Genomic DNA, 20,817 nt, shown 5'->3' with positions numbered 1-20,817 from the left:
TAGGTAGGTGGATTTCATTATGCTTCTCCAGATAGATTCCGGATCCACCGTTGAGATGTCATGAGCTTTTGTGCATTTGACTGATTCATGTCGCTTTCAGTTGTTTTAAATTAATATTTTGCTAGCTCATCCTACTGTCTTTATTTTTGCCCCCTTTAGGCATACTGACCACGTGACTATGGCATACTCCAGGTCACTTTCCCGTTTCACCCCTTACGTTTCTCTTGCGGTTTATAAGAGACTCCATCTACAATTTGTAGGAGGAATCGAGCTGCATAAAGCCTGCCCTCTGATCCTCCGCTCCTGTCACCATTTATCACGTGTCCCACCCACCCATTCCCTTTCTTTTCTTTTAGTTTTCATTTACTTCTTACTTGGGTATGCCCCCTTTAGACATATTGTACATGTGACTACGGCACACCCCAGGTCACTTTCCAGTTTCACTCCTTACCTTTCTCTTGCGGTCTATAAAAAACTCCAAGTATTTTTATTTTGTTGCCCATGTATGGTAGCTATGTCATCCCTCACTGGCAAATTAAGACAGTCAAAGAAAGACCCAGCATCCGGGAAAGAGGTTGGGAGCCAGTTCTGGTAAGGGAACTCGTAGACATTGGAGGGGATGTGTAATTGCATTGGCGCACATTGTGGTAACCTGCACATTACTTCAAATAGATACTGGGAATGGTCCCAACACTTGTGTGCGTCTGTCAGTGGGTGTGCTGGAGTACTATTCAGAATGAATGTAAAAAAATAGTGCATGCATCATTTTTTTTAAAGCATATCACACTATAAATTAGTTTAGTACATTGCTGTGCCCTGTGCTGTGTTGCACGTCCGCTGGCTGGTGCATTGGTGTGCCATTCAGAAAGAAAAAAAAATACTGCATTTGTCATTTTTTTGGGGGTGGACCACAACACATGTATAGATAATAAGGCTCAATTCACACCTATGCAGGCATGAAGTTATACACATGTTTTTGCATTATTTTGCACATTTTCGTATGTCGCGTTTAGGGCAGCCTGATCATTTTAAGGGGCTGCCCTACGTGTTAAAATGACACAAAAGTGCTTAACCCTTTTCACACTGCACCAAACGCATGATACTTTTGCACTGTTCCATTGAGAATGAATGGTGGCACCATGCGCCTGCAAAAGAGATGCGTCTTTTTTTTTGGGTATTGTGGGAACTCATGCGATTTTGCACAAATTTCCGCAATGCACGAATGTGAACCAACAGCTATGACGTGCGATGGCTGAACCGCCACAAATCGCACATACAATTTCAGACATTTAATATTGTTTTTTTTTACTGAATTTACATATAACCTCCATGAGATGTATTTTGTGTAGGCGTACGGTGCACATGGTAACACTATTTGGCCAGATCTAGCTGCTGAGCTCAGTTTGGGAAGCCCTGCTGCACTTCATTGTCTCCTGCCATCAATCAGGCTGCTTCACATAAACAACGCATCTGTCTACACTTAGCTTGTACTTTATATAACATGGAAATCATTAGCAAGTCCTGTTTTTTTCTCTCCTTGCAAAGGGAATTTTGTGTTGAATGAAAAGCTCTGCGTCACTAAGGGCTCCTCTGCAGGGGGCTGGATCACTGTCCTGGGGGAATGAGGCTGGAGAGAAGTGGAGACAAACTATTCTGCTGGAAGCATTGAGGGGCAGCCTGCAGGGTGACACAGGACAGACCTGGGAGAAGCAGAGCATATTCCAGAGAGCAGGAAAAGGGGGGCGGAGAAAGGGGAAAGTGAGGGAGAGAGAGGGGAAAGTGAGGGAGAGAGAGGGATAAACAGGAAGTCTGGGGAAGAAATGGATAGAGAGAAATAGTGATGGAGTGAGAGTGGAAGAGATAAGAGGGAAGGGAGAGCGGGGCACAGAAAGTTACAGACAGGGATGAATACAGACAGAACAAAGGATGGGACATTTCCTCTGCTGATCTCTACCACCTCGCCTCATTATATCCTGCAAATTACCTCAATCCACTCCTAGAGAGAAACCTGCATTCCGCTGGCTGACATCTGCATTGAGGATTTACAAGACAGCCCTTCATCATTCAGCCTTCCCAAACTAGGAACCTGCAACACTGATCCGGGACCCACCATGCGTGTTCTGCGCTGCACTGAAAGCTGAAGACGTCCCAGCACTAATAAACCGGTTGAGCTGTCCCTTTAAACTCTCATTGTCCCTTTAACCCGGTATTGTCCCTTTAACGTGGCATTGCCCGGTTAACCTGGCATTCTCTCTTTACTTTGGCATTCCCCTTTTAATTGAGCATTTAGCCATTAACTTGGTATTGCTATTTTAACCTGGCATTATCCATTTAACCTGGTATTGTCCCTGTAACTGCATTTCCCCTTTAACCTAGCATTTCTCTGTTAACCTGGTAGCATCACTTTGCTTTTGAACCGGGTACTTTTACTTTAATTTTACTTTTAATTTGGCCATACATTTTTAACTTTGCATTGTCCCTTTAAATTGGCATTGCCTCTTTTACCTGTCATTGCCCTTTTAACGTAGCATTTTCCATTAAACTTGGCATTACCCCATTAACCTGGCATTGTCCCTTTAACCTGCCATTGCAGCTGCCATATTCTACACTTTAGTAATAAGAAGGCACAGACATGGCCCTTATAGCTCAACTGTGTTTATGCTTGTCAGGACTTTCTTTGTGTTTTGGGCAGGATGGAGCTGGCTGGGGCCAGATGATCCAATGGGAAGATAGTGGAAGGCGTTATCGGCTTCTGAATTCTGGTCAAGAGTACCAGCCAGCAGGGGAAAGTGCTGGAGGAACTCGAGTTTTGCTGGATGGAAGTCGTGGAAGCGGTGTGGATCTTCGCCGCCAGGCACCCACATTGCCTCGAACTGGATCGCAGACAGTGAGGGGCAACACTCGTCATCCATTTGGCTTTGGACAGGTGCCAGATAATTGGCGAGGTGGGAGTGAAACATCGAGCACATTAGGTCGCTTTGGTGAAACGTCGAGCACGTCGAGTCGCTTTGTACCTTCCACAGGGACTGGTGGTGGAGGGGGAAGTAGAATACGGCAAACTTACTCCCAGAATTCGGTAGGACCTCCATTTTTACCGAGACCTCAGCCTCCTTTTGTAGCACAACCTGATTTTTACCCCCAAGGCTATGAAGAAACTTATAGCTATTCTAGGAGTGGGGGAGGGGGAGGTGGAGGTGGAGGTGGTGGAGGGGGAGGTGGAGGTGGAGGTGGTTATGTCGCACAGCCACCTTGGGGAGGAGGCTATGAAGATTTCTATGAGGAATCAAATCCACCATATGCCCAACCGCCTTATTTTGGGGTCCCCCCTAACTTACCTCCTCAGCAACCAGCAGTTGCCAATCCCGTTGTACCACAGGATGGACTTGACCGCCGTTTTTCCCATAGCCTCTTTCGAGGTAGTGATATTCCAGCAGAAAGTGATCCAGTGCGATCAGGTGTAGGAACTGGGGCTGGTGAAGCAGCAATCCCACCATATGGAGGAGTGAGTCAGGGTGAAGGAGGTTACTATGGAGCACAACGACCAGATGTTTTCCAACCTCAGAGCCGTGTAGCCAGTGCTCCAAACAGTGGAAGTGAATCACAAGTAGGACAACAAGCAAGAGCCAGCGCTGGGAATGTTTTTCGTAGCGGTCAGAGTGGGAGAGGTGAGTTTAAATACACATTTTCAGATAGCAAGTACATAAATTGTGTGTCTTGTTAACTTGCTGCACATTTTCACTGGCAAGTTATACTTGGAGTTCTAGTTGACACTTTTCCAATTTGTAGCAAATGTGTGTGGCAAGTCTTTAGCACGAGCAAAGTTGCAGTGGTGAGTCTACAGCAAGAGCTATGCAAATCGCAGTGACCCCTGTGGTGGGATGACTATAGCACAACATAACTGAACCAAAACTTGCATCAGACTTCCAGAATGTTTGCAAAGAAAGTTGATCTGGAGTCATGCAATGCAGAACTACAGCAATTGTGTAACAAACTTGTGAAGCCTGGCAAGTCTAGCAATAAGCTAGCAAGTAATTTTTAAACTTGCAGCTCAACTGCTTGCTATCTGGGTTACCGTAACTACACACATTACTCACTGTTACATAAACTTGGACCCTATGTGGAAGGTCCAATTGTTTCCTCTAGTAGAGGAAAAATTGTTGTTCCCTGAGATTATAAAAAGATTAACAGAGCCATGTTGTAGGCTGCACTTGAGGTAAAATGTATACAGAACATACAATGTATTCATTTTGTTATGTCCCTGCAATTTTGGAACTGAGTTTAGTGCTTCTAGTAGTCTGATATTCTAATACAAATGTTCTAGTAGTACGGTATATTACCAGCCAGATGTTTAAGTAAAAGATATTTTCTTTTTCAGGACTTCCTGATTTGGTGCCTGATCCAAGTTATGTTCAGGCTGCAACTTATGTCCAGCGTGCTCATTTATATTCACTACGCTGTGCCGCTGAGGAGCGCTGTCTCTCCAGGTATGTACTTCTAAAACACAGCTTCCTCTAGAACAGCCTTTCTCAACCTTTTTAACCCAGAGGAACCCTTGAAATAATTCTCAGGTCTCAAGGAACCACTGCTAAAATAATAAATCAGGTATCAGTGGGAAGAATGTCCCTTACATTGGTGGCCATTGGGAAGAATATCCCTTACATTGGTGAGCATTGGAAAGTATGCTCTTTACAATGGTGGTCATTTGGGGAATGCCCCTCCTACATTGGTTGGCAGTGGGAACAATGACCTCCCTACATTGATGGTCAGTATGTCACCCTTCCCGACAGCTAAAAAGATCACTGGTGTCATGCCTCTGGTTCTAACTAGTGGCATTGGACTCAGAGCTATGCAGGCACCATCAGAGGTCAGTCAGCTACAGCTCTAGGAAGCCCAAGCAACCTCTGGAAGGACCCTAGGGTTCTAGGGAACCCTGGTTGAGAATGACTACTATTTATCCTGTAAATGGATTCTGCATCCTTTAACACTTCCACTGCTCCCTGGCCCTTCATATATTAACATAGAAGAATCTTAATTTTTTTTCAACAGTAGGCCCCTCCTCTTGTTGTTATTACTTTATTCACATATAATGGTGTCCACAAAGAGATATGTTATCTGTATCAGCAACTTTCTTTATAAGATTTAACCTGTAGGCGGTGCAACAGTTGAATTTGAAATTGCAACTTCTCAGCCTGGTAAGAGTTAGGGCAGGGGTCTCAAACTCAAATTACCTGAGGGCCACGGGAAAAGTTCATATCCCATGGGGCCGCATGCAAACTTTCAAACTTCAAAAACAACATTAAACTAATATATGCAATGGTAGTTACTGCTTGCTACCAGTCACTGCTTACTGCCAGATGCTTGACAGTGTTTGCTCTGCAGAAGCCAGCAAGACCCACAGGTCAGCAGGCAGCTTGTGGGTCCTGCTGGGAGCTGGCTGTAGACCTGTGGGTCCTGCTGAGCACTGACCTATGGGTCAGCAGGATCCACAGGTCCACAGGTCACTGGACAGGGGCCAGCAGGGTTCCACAGGTCAGCGGCCAGCAGGGTCCCACAGGTCAGCAGCCAGCAGGACCCCACAGGTCAGCGTCCAGCAGGACGAGCTGCACTCGCTGCTCTCCAGACTCCACCCACTGGGTGCAGGGAGCTTGAGCGCGCAGCCATGGACTAAAACACCCATAAGCAACAGCAGCGGATGTCACAAATCCACCAGCAAGAAAAAAAAAACATTGCAAGCAGGCGGCTGTTATATAAGTTATATCTGCACGGCATACCAAGAAATGCATCAGTATCCTGGTGGACCAGTCCTGCGGGCCAATTGTAACCGCTCTGCGGGCCTGTACTTTGAGACCCCTGAGTTAAGGGATACAAGAAACTGAAGCATCTTAGAAACTGTGCTTATATTGGAGATTTTCAGCCTAATGAGCTAATATCTACAGTATGCGCCTCATACCTCCCTATTGCCATTTTTTACTGGATTCATGGGCTGCATACTGCCAGGGATTAAAGAATTTAGAAAGAAAGGGAAATTGGGCCCTTGCGCAAGGATGACATGCAAATTTGTGAAGAGATCCATATTGAAAAAAAGAAAGGAAAATTGTACTTGCAGATTGCAGATCATGTTGCTGCAGGTTGCCTCCATCAAAATAATGTTTTAGGTAGCATATACCCTACTTGTTTTTATCTGGTATATTTAGTCTGTTAATTTAAATATATTCCTAATCATTGCATAGGGTAAAAATCCACTTTGTGTGCACCAAACAACTTTGCAAACCAGGATATTACCCTTTGAAAGTAGCAGTGACACCATCCCACTGCTATACATAGTCTTTGCAGAGAGTAGAGTTGTAGGAGGGACCCAGCAGACTACATCTAACCACAGGCTGCCTACAGAAAACTACATAAAGAGGTGGATAAAAGACCACTCACCCTGGACAAGGAGAAAAAATTGACTGGTCTTTATTTCAGGAAGCTCCTGCACAGAGGCAGATTGTATTTAGACAGCATTTGCTTATCCCTGAGTTCAGCTTTAAAGTGTTACTAAACCCAGGACCCTGTATTCACTATATCTGGTCTCCCACAGTATACAGAACATGAAAATGCAATTGTTTTAAGAAAAAAACATAAACTGCTAAATACCTTTTCTCATAAGCAGTATATAGCAGTCTTGTGACTTCTATCAGTGGCTGGTTAAAGCTTGTAATATGAGTTTTCATTCTGCTCTGGCTGTCCGATCAGGATGCAGAACCCCTGACCCTCTGTCTGGACAGTGCTGATTGGCCCTGTGCTGATCACATGCACTTTACCAAGAAAAAAAATCTCTCTAGCAATACACACCAAATGAGCATGTGCAGCTTGTCCCCTAGCCTCCGTTCTATCAGGAGATGATTTGGGGACAGTGGAAGAAGGGGAGGAACAAATAAGACAGGATCAAACAGCCTTTTTACACAACACTGAGAATTAAGCCCTCAGGTTCCACAGTGAGTGGAAGCATATATTACTGCATATACAGACCGTCTGTTGTGGGTTTAGTAACACTTTAAGTTTTTCTAATCTTTGTTTCTCGTGCATAATTACTCTTATTTTTTATATATATATATATTTACTGAGTGAACAGAGTAAGTAGTAGGGGGAGTAGATCTGCTGTCAGGTTTTTATTGCTATGTTTGGGAAGATTTTCCACTACTTTTTTGCTCCATGGCCGAAAAGGAAGTAAAATAGGGACAGAGACAACAACAAAAATCTAATATAGGCTTTGACTTTTCTATGGTCTAATAATAAAGATCTTTTATGACTGTCTCCGTCCCTGTAAAAAAGGTTTTTCCCTGGTGAAACAACAGAGGGGAAAGGAGAAGTTCCCAAAGGTGACAAAGCAATAAAAACCTGACAGGCATTCTACCTCTTTCTACTCTATCAAAAACTTTACAAACATGTTGGCTGGAATTCTGCCATAACGTTTTATTTGCTCTATTTAACTAAGGCCCCTTTCACACTTGTGTAACCTGAAAGTCGCACGACTTTGCTGCAATTTTTTTCCACGATTTTGACATGATTTTGCCGCAACTTTGCCGCGACTTGAAGCAATGCCTGTATAATGTTGAGGTCTATGGACCTCAAGTTGCATCAAAGTCACACCAAAGTAGTGCAGGGACTACTTTGAAATTGCTGCGACCTGAAGTTGCACAGATATGAATGGTATTCACTGGTAATCATGGGGTATGGCTTGTCATGTGACTTTGTAGTCCCAAGTTGCAGGACAAGTCACACAAATGTGAAAGGGGTCTGTTTTAATAGGGATAAGTATTTTTTTATTCATTGAAAAATGATGGAAGAATAAAACTGATAATGTATATTTTTCTGAAGCAAACTTGTGCAAACAGAGTCAACCTTTGACCAGGTTTAAAAAAAATTTGCTCTTTTGATTTCACAATATGGTTTGTTCCAATACGGGTTAAAGGCAGATCTCAGGGAACATTTAGACCCCTTTCATGGCATCTGTAAAGCACTTGAAAACTGCCTCTCATTGATTGCAATGGGTGCTTTTATACCCGGGGCGGTGTGCTTGCGGGATGTTAGAAAAAGTCCTGCAACTTTGGGGCGGTTTGGGAGCACTGTATACAGCACTCCCAAAATGCCCCTGCCCATTGCAATGAATAGGCAGCACTTCCAAAGCGCCTCAACAAAGGAGTTTTAAACCCCTTTTTTGGTGATAAAAGCTCCCCGCTAGCAGCCGAAAAGTGCAGCAAAAACGCCTCAAAGAGTGGTAAAGTGCCGCTAAAATGAAGAGCGCTTTACCACTAACGGCCAGCCTGAAACATGTTCCTTTAGGCTCCATTCACATCTATGCATGTTGCTTTTGAGTGTTTCTGCAGTGCTTTTTGTTGTGCTATCCACGTACCATGCGATTTTGCAGAGCTTTGCGTTTTTTTGTTTTGTTTTCTACATTGTATATAGCTGGTTGCTAAGGAGGGGGCCGGGAAGTTGGACGCTGCATCCTTAACAACTGATGAGTCATCAGCTGTCAGTGGGCATCCCCACTGAATGCTGAATGTAAAAAAAAAGAATTCCCGGCTAAAATAAAAATTGTGAAAAAAACCTGAGTGGGGTCACCCAGGTCCATACCAGGCCTTTGGGTCTAGTATGGATTCCGAGGAGACCCCCCATGCCAAAAAATATTTTTAGAAAATGGCGTGGGGTCCCACCCCAAAATCCATACCAGACCCTTATCCAAGCATGAAGCCTGGCACGTCAGGGTTCTCTGCGTCCCCACCCCAAAGCACCTTGCCTCCATGTTGATGGGGACAAGGGCTTTCTCCCGACAACCCTGGCCGGTGGTTGTCTGGGTCTGTGGGCGGTGGGCTTATCAGAATCCAGGAGTCCCTTTAGCAAGGGAGTCCCCAGATCCCGGCCTCCCTCCCCATGTGAATGAGAATGGGGTACATTGTAGCCCAACCCATTCACCAAAAAAAAGTAGCGTAGTGTGACAAAAGACAATTTTTGACAAGTCCTTTATTAAAAATGTTTTCTTCTTCCGCACTTTTTCCTCCTCAGGGCTTCTCCTTTTCTCCCTTCTTCTTTCGGTCTTCTTCTTTCTCCAGTCTTCTATGTCCGGTGTTCTTCCTCTGCCGCCACTCCCGCCAATGACCCTCCTCTGATGCTATGTCCCGCTGATCTGTCTGCGTTGATGTCCAGCATTGCTTAGATAAACATGGGGCGTGGCCATCGGATGATGTCCCCCGGAGATGTCACAGGCCCATCATGCCCCGGGTGGTGAAGTCACAAGAGGGCGGGGCCTCCGGATGATGTCATCCAATGGCCATGCCCCTTGGTTGACATTGATGCAGACAGATCAGCAGGCCGCAGCATAGGAGAAGGGTCGTAGGTGGGAGTGGTGGTGGAGGAAGAACACTGGACAAAGAAGATATAAAGAGACAGTTTCTTTTACAATTTTTAATTTTTTTAGCCGCAACTTTTTTTTTTTTTACAGTCTGCTGTCAGCAGGGAAGGCCACTGACAGATGATGACTCATCAGTTGTTAAGGAAGCAGTGGCCGGCTTCCTGGCCCTTTCCTTAGCGACCAGCTATATACAGTATTAAAAAAAAGCAAAATTGGAGTAAAAATGTAGTACTTGCGTTTTGGATGCGGGTCTATCGAAGTCTTTTGCAAAAGACCCCGATCCTTTCCAAAAACGCAGAGGCACAAAAATGCATTGATGTGAATGTGTTCCATAGGAACCCATGTTAAACAAAATTCCTGCATTTCTGCAAAATGCAAAATGCATCAAAAATGCATTTTGTGTGAATCGAGCCCAAGGATTGAATTCACACCTATGCATTTTTAGGCTTGATTCACACCTATGCATTTTACAGATTTGCACTACAGAACATGTTCCATAGGAAACCATGTTAAATGGACTGCAAAAAGCACTAAAAATGCATAGGTGTGTATCAATCCTTAGGCTGCTTTCACACTGAGGCGCTTTGCAGGCACTAAAGTGCTAAACATAGCGCCTGCAAAGCACCCTGAAAAAGCCGCTGCTGTGTCTCCAGTGTGAAAGCTCGTTTTTTTTTAATGCTTTTTGCATTTTGCAGATTTGCACTACAGAACGTGTTCCATAGGAAACCATGTTAACTGGACTGTAGTCCAAATCTGCAAAATGCAAAAAGCACTATGTATAGGTGTGAATCCAGCTCAGTGTATTCCAGTACAGTTCTGTGCAGGAAAAAAACATGGGAAAAAGGCATAATAAGCATTTTTGCATACGCGCAAAACAGAACAAGCAATGAATAGCAATACAATTATTTTTTACTATAGCATGAAAGGGTTAGAAACAGGAGGTGATGAATATTTCCCCAAAGTGGTTGCATACAGAATTTAAAAAGCAGCCCACCTGGTCAAATATTTATCTTCTTCCCTGTTTCAGCAATCTTTACTTTGCAGCCTGGCCCAGAGCAACACGTGTCCCTCCCTGGCTGGTCCTATCCATTCTGCACATGTAAGCTAGGTCTCGTGCATTGTTATGGGAGAGCTCGTACTTATGGTTGCCTCCAGCAGTCCTGCAAAGTACAGGCTTTCCCAGGATGAAGAGACCCCCGCAGGGATGAAAAACTGGCTCTGCCGCTCCACGGAGGGCTGTAACGTGAAGATAATTGGAAGGTAGACAAAGGAAAGAACTAGTCATCGGGCTATTAGCGGGCTTCCCCGCTGACAGCTGAATCTAAAAAAAATTGTGAAAAAAAACAGAGCCAAAATTGAAGAAAAGAATGCAGTGGGGTCCCCCCAAAATCCATACCAGACCCTTATCCAAGAATTCAGTGAGGCAGGTCAAAAATGGGAGGGGTGAGTGAGCGCCCCCCCTCCCGAAACATTCCAGACTGCATGCCCTCAACATGGGGGTGCTTTGGGGCAGGGGGACTCTGCGCCCCCCACCCCAAAGCACCTTGCCCCCATGTTGATGGGGACAAGGGTTTCTTCCCAACAACCCTGGCCATTGGTTGTTGGGGTCTGCGGCGGGGGGCTTATCAGATTCTGGAAGCCCCCTTTAACAAGGGGGCCCCCAGATCCCAACCTTCCCCCCCATGTGAATGGGTATCGGGTACATTGTGCCCCTACCCATTCACCAAAAAAAGCAGTGTAGTGTGACAAAAGACAATAGATTTTTTCAATTCCTTTATTAAAAATGTATTTTTCTTCCCCGCTTCTTCCTCCTCTGGGCTTTTCCCGCTTCTTCATCCGGTCTTCTCCTTCTTCCTCCGGTCTTTTTCTTCTCCTGCTACTTCTAACGGTCTTCTTCTTTCTCCTGTCTTCTTTGTCCGGTGTGCTTCTTCCCCTGCTGCCGCTCTCACCGACGACCCTCCTCTGATGCTGCGTCCCGCTGATCTGTCCACGCCGATGTCAAGAATTTTTTAGGCCCTGCCCCCTCGTGATGTCACAGACCCATCATGCCCCGGGTTATCTAAGAAATACTTGACATTGGCGCGGACAGATCAGTGGGACGCAGCATCAGAGGAGGGTCGTTGGTGGGAGTGGCAGGAGAGGAAGAAGAACACCGGACAAAGAAGACAGGAGAAAGAAGAAGAAGCAGGAGAAGGAGAAGACCAGAGGAAGAAGGAGAAGCCCAGAGGAAGAAGCGGGAGAAGCCCGGAGGAGGAAGAAGCAGGGAAGAAGAAGACATTTTTAATAAAGGACTTGTCAAAAGTTGTCTATTGTCTTTTGTCACACTACACTATTTTTTTTTGGTGAATGGGTAGGGGTACAATGTATCTGATACCTATTCACATAGAGGGGGAGGCCAGGATCTGGGGGCCCCCAGATTCCGATAAGCCCCCCACCCGCAGACCCCAACAACGCACCCTCGCACCAGGGTCTGGTATGGATTTTGGGTGGGACCCCACACCATTTTTTTCCCCTCCGAATCCATACTAGACCCAAGGGCCTGGTGTGGACCTGGGGGGGGACCCCATTTCTCAATTTTTTTTAGCCGGCAGTTCTTTTTTTTACATTCATCTGTCAGCAGGGAAGCCCGCTGACAGCTGATGACTCATCGGTTGTTAAGGACGCAGCGGCCAGCCCTCTCCTTAGCGACCAGCTCTATACAGTGTAACAAAAATGCAAAATGCAAATAGCGGCAAAATCACTGTAAAACGCAATACTTTCATTTTGGATGCAGGTCCATTGAAGTTTATTACATGCAAAACATTGCATTTTGCGGGAAAAATGATCTCCTACCCTTTCCAAAACGCAGAGGCACAAAAATGCATTGATGAACACATAGGAACCCATGTTAAAAAAATTCCCTGCATTTCTGCAAAATGCATAAAAAAAATGTGTAGCACTAATCCCCGAAGGAGCTGCTGGTTATTTTTGGGCTTACCGTTACCTTTTGTTCTCCTTGTGACACATCTAGGGGATGTCCCGTGGTAATTTAAATGGTCCAGTAACTTGAGACTGACAATAGATCCAGTTGAATGGATTTTTATTTGCAAACATCAACCATTGAACAGTCTTTTAACTTGGGATCAGAGGGTTGGAAAGGAAAGTTCAGGTACTCTCAATGTCAAAGTCTATAAACATTAAGGAACTTGCTTACTTTGACTGCATCCAGAGAATAGACATTCGCAGCTGGATGAGCACTCAGGTTGGACAGTCCCTCTCTCACAAGGCCTAGCAGCCAACAAGGTGCTTACTCAGGAAAAAGTATTTTATCACTGACGTTGTTGCAGAACACGTAAGGAAACTAAGCTGTAGAACACTTGTAGGATACCTGGATCTTTCAGCTCACTTGGCGATATCCTCCAAGACCGGATTCTCTCAGTCACTTCAGCCCTTCCAGGCTCTTGTTAAGAAAAACCAACCTCACAAGTGGCATTCTTCTAAAGAGAATTTAAAAAAAAACAGCCTCCACGTCTGAAACAACTTAGTTGGTTTGTAATATACCAGCCTTTTGTGGCTTCCTGGAATAGATATTTGTCTTTGAAAAAACTTTCTTGAAACAAAGTAGCTTGACCTAAGCCGAAAATCTATGGAAATTGTTTATACTCCCACTGGAGAATGAAATTTATATTTAAAATTACTAAATGAACACTCTGTTGCAAATCCAGCTAGTAACCAGGCTGATAGTAATAGCTGTAATTTAATATTAGTTTCTCCCCTTAGCTTGCTGTTGATTGCCTGATAAACGTTTTAATTGACATTGTGAGCATTTCTCCAGGTCTAATTAGTTTACCACAATCACTTACGGCAACCAGTAGCAACTGGTCCGGACCAGCGTCATTTTCTGTGTTTGTTGTGTGTGTTATTTATGTCCTGTTGGTAGTCTGTCTTTCACGATATATGTATTGTCTATTAGGAATATGGGTATTCTTTATGAACTGCCCTTGGTTTTTTAGTAATTTAATTATGGTTAATCATGTTATTTAAAATATAAAAATAAAATATAATTTTTGTATGAATTAACCTCATTTTGAAATACTTTTTGGTGCCTAAAGTAACCTCTTTTGCAGTCCGTGCTAATCGAGCTGCGCTTTCCCTTTCTTTCCATATTCTTCTCAAGAGTCCTCCCCTGGAATGCTCGAAGTACACTGGGTTTCTCCCGGTCCGGAGACAACACCCATCCACCTCAGAATCCTTCCTTAGTTCCTCTGCCTTGGGCTAGCCAGCCCAGAGGCATCAAAATCGGGTGGAACCGCACCCCAGGCCATAGCCTTCCTGGGGGCTGGTCAGGAGGACCAGGACCATACACTCAGCACAGCATACTGGACCGGAACCCCAAACCACGTGACGTCCGTGTCTTAAATACCCTCTCCCAGAGGGCACAGCGGGAGGGCCACTCCCACTGACCTGACTCTGAGAGGAAATAATCCAAGCGCCTAACCAGACCATATTTCCACGCCTGTCACCAGAGACAGTGCCCCCTGGGCCAGGCTGAACATCTCACAGTCTAGTCAGACTGACACCAAAGCCAAATTTAGTCAAATAGGCCCAAACCAAACTCTGGTTTGGGTAAAGCTTTAATTTTGAAAACATAGAGCGTGCTCTTCAGGAGCCCGCCGCTAAAAATGCATTTGTGTGAATCGAGCCTCACTCTTCTTTAGTTCATCCAAAATATAAAAAGTCTGGGTTCAGGCTTAATCTATGTTTGTATATGAAATGTACTTAGACCAAGTAAATGGGGAGCATTTTTACACGGGCCACATATAGTTCAACAGCTTGTCCTAACATGCAACAAGAATAGCTATGATTATTATTTATTTCAGGTTGTCAGCGTCTTGTCATATTATTTCAAATTGGCCCCTCAGTGAAGTACTTGTTTTATCAATGATTATCCATGGAATCAATCCCCTGGTGCCCAACCTGTGGCAAACGGGCCATATGCTTCCCGTTTGTACTTATTATGCCTAGGACCCCAGCAGCGGGGATAAGAACATTATCTTGTAAAGGGGTGATAGAAGTAATCTCTAACAGCCTCATGTAACATGTTCTCATTCTCTCAGTCTCTTCAACAGCATGCCTTCATTCTCTATCAACTCCTGTAGTATGTCCACAGTCTCTGGTCATTACTGACCTCGGAAATGCCTGCAGTCTCTGACTGTCCTCTCTAGAATGACATATAGTTAACATTATGAGTGTCCGTCTCCCTTTGGTGATATCAAGAGGTCCAGTTAAGACTCCCTTATAACTCATAAGTTGACAATAACTGAAAAAACATTTCTTACACACAATTTTCTTCTTGAACACATACTAAAATTTCAAGGTACTGTACATAGAAGAATCAAAGACTTATTTTCTTCTGGGGCTTAAGTACTTTTTTATCTATGGAGAAATTATTTTATTTTTTTCTTTAGATGAAATCTTGTCACATAGCCAGCAGCAGACCAGGAAGAATTAAACATTTATAATGTTTGAAAATCATACATTCACAGTGTGCTTTATTGATGGCAAGAGAACCAGGCAGGATTTAGCTCCGGCTCTGATTTAGAAAAACACAGAGCTTGGTAGTTAACAGATGAATTGATATTTTTTTCTATCTACAGTATTTAGTCAATTATCTACCCTCCTGGATAGTCATGGATTTTTCCACTTAAAGGACTTCAAAATAGCATTTATTTTTTTACATTTTTTTTTTTTTTTTTGCAGTGCTGTGTTTTGACTGCGGAATAGGGACTTCTCATCTGCTGCAACAACAAAAGTGAGATGGGCTGATTGCTTCTCAGCCATTCACAGGAAGCCTTTATTGTTTATCAATGAATACAAGGCTTCCTCTGATTGACTGGATAGAGAGGTGGGCGGATGATGTTGTGGTCAAGGTCACTCAACCTGCACATGGGGATACCTTTCACACGATAAGCACTCATCAATGCCAAGGACTAGGTGGGGACTGCAGTCAAACATTATGGTGGTTCCTCGGCTTAGAGATGGACCTTACACCATGTGCATTCTGTAAAAGCGCTGTCCCATGTCACTACATACTTTAGCTTGATGTATGTTACATTTAGGAGGGACACTGCTGAGCTCATTCCCCCATCCACCAGTCCAGCGTACCCCTGCCACCTCACTCCCAGTGAAAGAATGGGTTCCCGCTGTGCACTTAGCATGGACTTCATGCATGCACTTGTTACCTCCTTCACTCATATACCATTTGGCCAGGCTTTGGGTCTCCGTAACGCGGGTCCAGTCCCAGTTGCTTTGGGAAACCGACTGCTGGGAAGGGAGCCACGCATCGACCCACCATGCTGCCAGAGGACCCATCACTTACACCAGTTACCATGTTTCACGACTGGCTGCAATGTAGCTTGCACTACTTATTGGTTACCCATAGTAACTACATTACTCCTTCTGCTTGTCTTGCCGAGTAGACCTTTTGTAATGGCTTTGCTTCATACCCAATATGTGCTTTACTAATTTACAGTCATCAAACATTATGGTGGTTCCCCAGCTTAGAGATTAACCTTACACCATGTGCACTCTGTAAAACACTGTCCCATGTCACTTCACACATTTTAGCTTGATGTATGTTGCATTTAGGAAGGACACTGCTGAGCCTGTGCCCCCTCCACCAGTCCAGCGTACCCCTACCATCTCACTCCCAGTGACAGAATGGGGTCCCACTGTGCAATTAACATGGACGTCATTCATGCATTTGTTACCTCCTTCCAGGCTATGGGTCTCCGTAACGTGGGTTCTTTCCCAGTTGCTTTGGGAAACCAACAGCTGGGGGGGAGGGAGTGAGACATCGACCCCCCTGCTACCGGAGGACATGTCACCCACACCAGGTATCACACTTCACGACTGGCTACAATGTACCTGTGATTAACCATAGCAACTACATTACTCCTCCTGCTTGTCTTGCCGCGTAGACCTTTTATAGTGGCATTGCTTCATACCTCACATGTAGTTTACTGACCCTAGTTCTTTCATACAATAGGAACTTCCATGCACCCCTTTAAATAACGTCATACCAGGCTTAGAACAGTTGATGCAACTTTACTTGAACATTTTGAGGCACAGTCCAACATGAACAATACAATGCAACATTCCCTAACTAACTTGACTAAGCTGCCCAGGCATACCTCAACAAGGTGATAGTCCACTCATGATTTTTCCCAAGACTTGGTGGTTCTCTGGACTCCCGGCGCCTTTCAATGGACTCCTGGGTGCAGCAGTACCCCCTTTGGTGCGCCACAGCAGTCACATCATCTTCTGGAGTGTACCGAAACTCTGAAACCTAGCCTTACCCCTTTTTTATATCACAGAGCAGATAGGCTGGATCCAAGAAGCACGGGAACAGAGGAACAAAACATTAACCCCTTCCCCAGCCTGGGCCAGCCAACTGCCTAACATTCTGTAGGCAATCTGCCTACAACATTACAATAATTTTCCTATGGTAATGCTGTGGAAACATACTTTCTGTTCTAGGGTAACAAAGCACACTCACTGTACACTAACTAAAAGCAGCATAGTCACCCTAGGACAGGACTTCAGAACACCTCCTTTCACCATCTCCCTTCACCAACTCTTCTCCATAACACATAGGTGTAGGCCTTAGAGATAGCTGGGAACAATGTGACTAATAAGAGTGCAGCACAGGCTGAGAGCGCTGGATGTTATAAACTAACAATATTTCTGGCAGGATCATTGTTTTTTTTTTTGCCCTTATCAATCAGATTTAGCAAACTGCTTTCACTGGTATATAACATCTACAGATCCCCTGACCAGACCCCATACAGCCTTTGAGTCTACCAGTCAACTAGACCTGAGCATGCAATTTCTTTGATTTACCAAATTTTGCTAAAAGAAAACAACCGTTTATTTTCCTGGCTACGTGGGAACAGGAACTAGATGTTCCAGCTGATGTCATGGATTGGGACAAAATTCTGGTGCTTAGCTTTAAACTGTCTGTTTCTTCCCATGCTCAAGAACACAACTACCGTATACTGTCTCTAGAACCTAGATGGTGCCGATGCCCCACGATTTTACGTAAAATAGATCCTACTATCTCACATGATGGAGATGTTTACAGGCTTCTGGCACTATGACCCACATCTGGGGCACGCGTCCGCTGATCATCTCTTTCTGGGATAAGGCATGACAAATTATTGGGTGACCGAATCCCCAACGAGCCTTAAATTACTGTATTGTCTTTGCTGCCGGGTTCCTATAAACATATTAAAAAAGCCTGATTAGACATCTGACAGCTGCTCCACCTGTGACAGCTTGATGTGGCGACAAACTGAACCACTGACGCTGAGTGACTGGGCTTGTGAAATTAATAACACTGAGTGCTTGAAGCACATGATTGCCTAAGATGAAGATAAAACTGAATCCTATAAACTAAGATAGACTGTATGGTCCCACTTTAGTCTTAATTTTGCATCCTTCATATCAGGCATTGGTTGAATATCGGGTTATGTGTGGGACCTCCGTTATGCATGCTTATCCCCTTCCTATACCTCCCCCTTTTTTTTTACCCTTACCCTCATTGTCTGTTTGTCCCCTCTTTCCCTCTCTCTTCATGTCTAGTGATGGACAAACTTCCGACGGGACGTTTCGCGAACACGAACCGCGAACATGGCCATAAGCTTGCGAACCGCAAGGTTCGCGTCAGACCCCATTGACTTTAATGACAGACAAACCTTAAAAACCTCCAGGTCATATTTTCAGCCACAAAATACTTACTAGCTGTGCACACATAGTCCCACAACATGGACACTGACATAGCAAAAGTATTAAGTGAATCTGGGATTGACAACGACAAGCATTCTTTTTTTATCTGTGAAATTTTGACAGTTCAGGAGCGCATGAAGGCCATTGAGGAGAGGCAAGGTCAGGCCAGGCTATGAAGGGGGTGCAGAAGATGATCAGTGCCACAGTCAGGGCAGCGCAGTCCTGTGCCAGTGTCCCAGTGTGCCAACCTGTGCTTGATCCCCTGACCCCTCCTTCTGCCCGGCCCTTACCCCCACCTATGCAGGGCTCCACTGCCGTGGTCCGGAGGTCAGGGCCGTCTTTAAGGCAGGGCAAAAGGGGCAGCTGCCCTGGGCCCTGTCATTGTTGTGGGGCCCAAAGCAGCTGCCTCATACTTGCCAACTATCCCAGTTTACATTCCCTTGTCCCTTGAAGTTTTAGTCCTGTGCTGCTACTAATGCTGCCTAGCTCTGCCCTATTGTTGTGTACAGATGACTCACCTGCAGACCTGTGTTTACATGTAAATACTTGCATTCATATGTAAATAGCAGTTACATGCATATGTAAATAGCTGAGGCCAACTGCATTGATATGTAAATAAAGGCAGCATTCATAGGTATATCATGCCCCCCTGCAGTGAGGAGAAGATGTGCTGTAACCTATAGCAACCAGTGAGCAGTATTACTGTACAGTAATCTCTAGCAGCCAATCAACAAGCAGAAATGTGCTGTAACCTCTAGTAACTAATCAGTGAGCCTTAAGGAGTGCTGTAACCTCTAGCAACCAGTCAGTAAGCAGTAATGATATGCTGTAACCTCTGGCAACCAATCGCAATCGCTGTCTGATCTGATACAGTAAACTGATTTTAAGTCTAGCTGCTATTTATTGTATGTCTCAGAGAAGGTGGAGAGCGAAATTGCATGGGGGGAGGGGGGCCCTAAGAAAAATTTTGCCCAGGGTCCAATCAATATTAAAGACGGCCCTGCCGGAGGTGCCAGTCCAGTGCTGATCCTCAGCCATGGTGCTGGCACTGCCTGCTGATTGGCTTCTCCGCTGCCATCTCCCTCACTGTCTGACACCAGCACTGAGATAGAACACTGACACCAGCACCGCAATAGAGACTGAGCACTGACACCAGCACCGTGATAGAGAGCACTGACACCAGCACCGAGATAAGGAGCACTGACACCAGCATCGTGATAGAGAGCACTGACACCACACCAGCACCGAGATAGAGAGCACTGACACCACACCAGCACCGAGATAGAGAGCACTGACACCAGCACCCATGATAGAGAGCACTGACACCAGCACTGAGATAGAGAGCACTGACACCAGCACCGTGATAGAGAGCACTGGCACCAGCACTGAGATAGAGAGCACTGACACCACACCAGCACCGAGATAGAGAGCACTGACACCAGCACCGAGATAGAGAGCACTGACACCACACCAGCACCGTGATAGAGAGCACTGACACCAGCACCGAGATAGAGAGCACTGACACCACACCAGCACGGTGATAGAGAGCACTGACACCAGCACTGAGATAGAGAGCACTGACACCAGCACCGTGATAGAGAGCACTGACACCACACCAGCACCGAGATAGAGAGCACTGACACCAGCACTGAGATAGAGAGCACTGACACCAGCACTGTGATAGAGAGCACTGACACCACACCAGCACCAAGATAGAGAGCACTGACACCAGCACTGATACCAGCAACTCGCTGCGGGACCCAAAAATATGACACCGCTCAACCTCTTCAAACAGGAGGTTACGGGCATATAATATGGTGTGCTTTTTTTGTACAAGGAAGTGAGCCAAAGGTAGAAAAAAGGTCTGTGTGCTAGATTAAATAAATAGTTTATAGAGTTATGCATATACATGGTCTACTGGTCACATGTGTTGAATTCCACCGAGATCCATGCCTCATTCATTTTTATAAATGTGAGGTAGTCAACACTGTCATGAGCTAGGCGAGTGCGCTTATCGGTCACGATCCCCCCTGCTGCGCTGAATGTCCTTTCGCACAGGACACTGGACGAGGGGCAAGCCAACAGTTTCATTGCAAATTGGGCAAGCTCTGGCCAGAGGTCAAGCCTGCCCACCCAGTAGTCCAGGGGTTCATCACTTCTCAGAGTGTCCACATTGGCCTTTAACCTGATGTAGTCAGACACCTGTCGGTCTAGGCAATCCCTGATGCTGGATCCAGATGAGACCTGTTGATGGGTCGGCTGAAAGCATGATCTCATATCAGAAGTCACCAACACATCTTCAAACCGCCCTCTTCTTGCAGGTGCTGTTGGATTGGTACCCGCAACTTTTTCTCTGGGAGTGGGAATTCCTCTGCCAGCGCACGCAAAAGCAGAATGCAGCATTTCTCTAAGCAAGGCCTGTAAGTGCTCCATTCTGACAGCCCTCTGTGATGGTGGTAACATTTCCACCATTTTGTGTTTTTACCGGGGGTCTAAGTATGTTGCCACCCAGTACTGGTCTTTGACCTTTATGCTTTTTATACGGTGGTCCCTGTTAAAATACTGGAGCATGAAGGCCCCCATTTGCACTCAACTGGAAGTGGTGTGGTGGCCTGGCTCCTGCTCAGCGTCCAGGATAATGTCATCCTCCTTGTTGT

The 20,817-nt window shown here is 45.3% G+C and overlaps 1 protein-coding gene across 1 annotated transcript in view; it reads left to right on the top strand.

Moving 5' to 3' along the window:
- The first annotated feature begins 1,618 nt into the window (after window positions 1–1,618).
- LOXL1 (lysyl oxidase like 1) overlaps window positions 1,619–20,817 on the top strand; it is a 45,495-nt gene continuing 26,296 nt past the window's right edge. The window contains exons 1-2 of the mRNA XM_077470502.1: window positions 1,619–3,665; window positions 4,376–4,484. Of these exons, the coding sequence (XP_077326628.1) occupies window positions 2,633–3,665; window positions 4,376–4,484 (1,142 nt within the window). The 5' untranslated portion in view covers window positions 1,619–2,632. The remainder of the gene's footprint in view (window positions 3,666–4,375; window positions 4,485–20,817) is intronic.

This window comes from Lithobates pipiens, unplaced genomic scaffold, assembly GCF_037356315.1.
Source record: "Lithobates pipiens isolate NorthernLeopardFrog02 unplaced genomic scaffold, aLitPip1_a1.2 Scaffold_8, whole genome shotgun sequence".
Lineage (NCBI taxonomy): Eukaryota > Metazoa > Chordata > Amphibia > Anura > Ranidae > Lithobates > Lithobates pipiens.
This window is presented reverse-complemented; position numbering and strand designations above follow the sequence as displayed.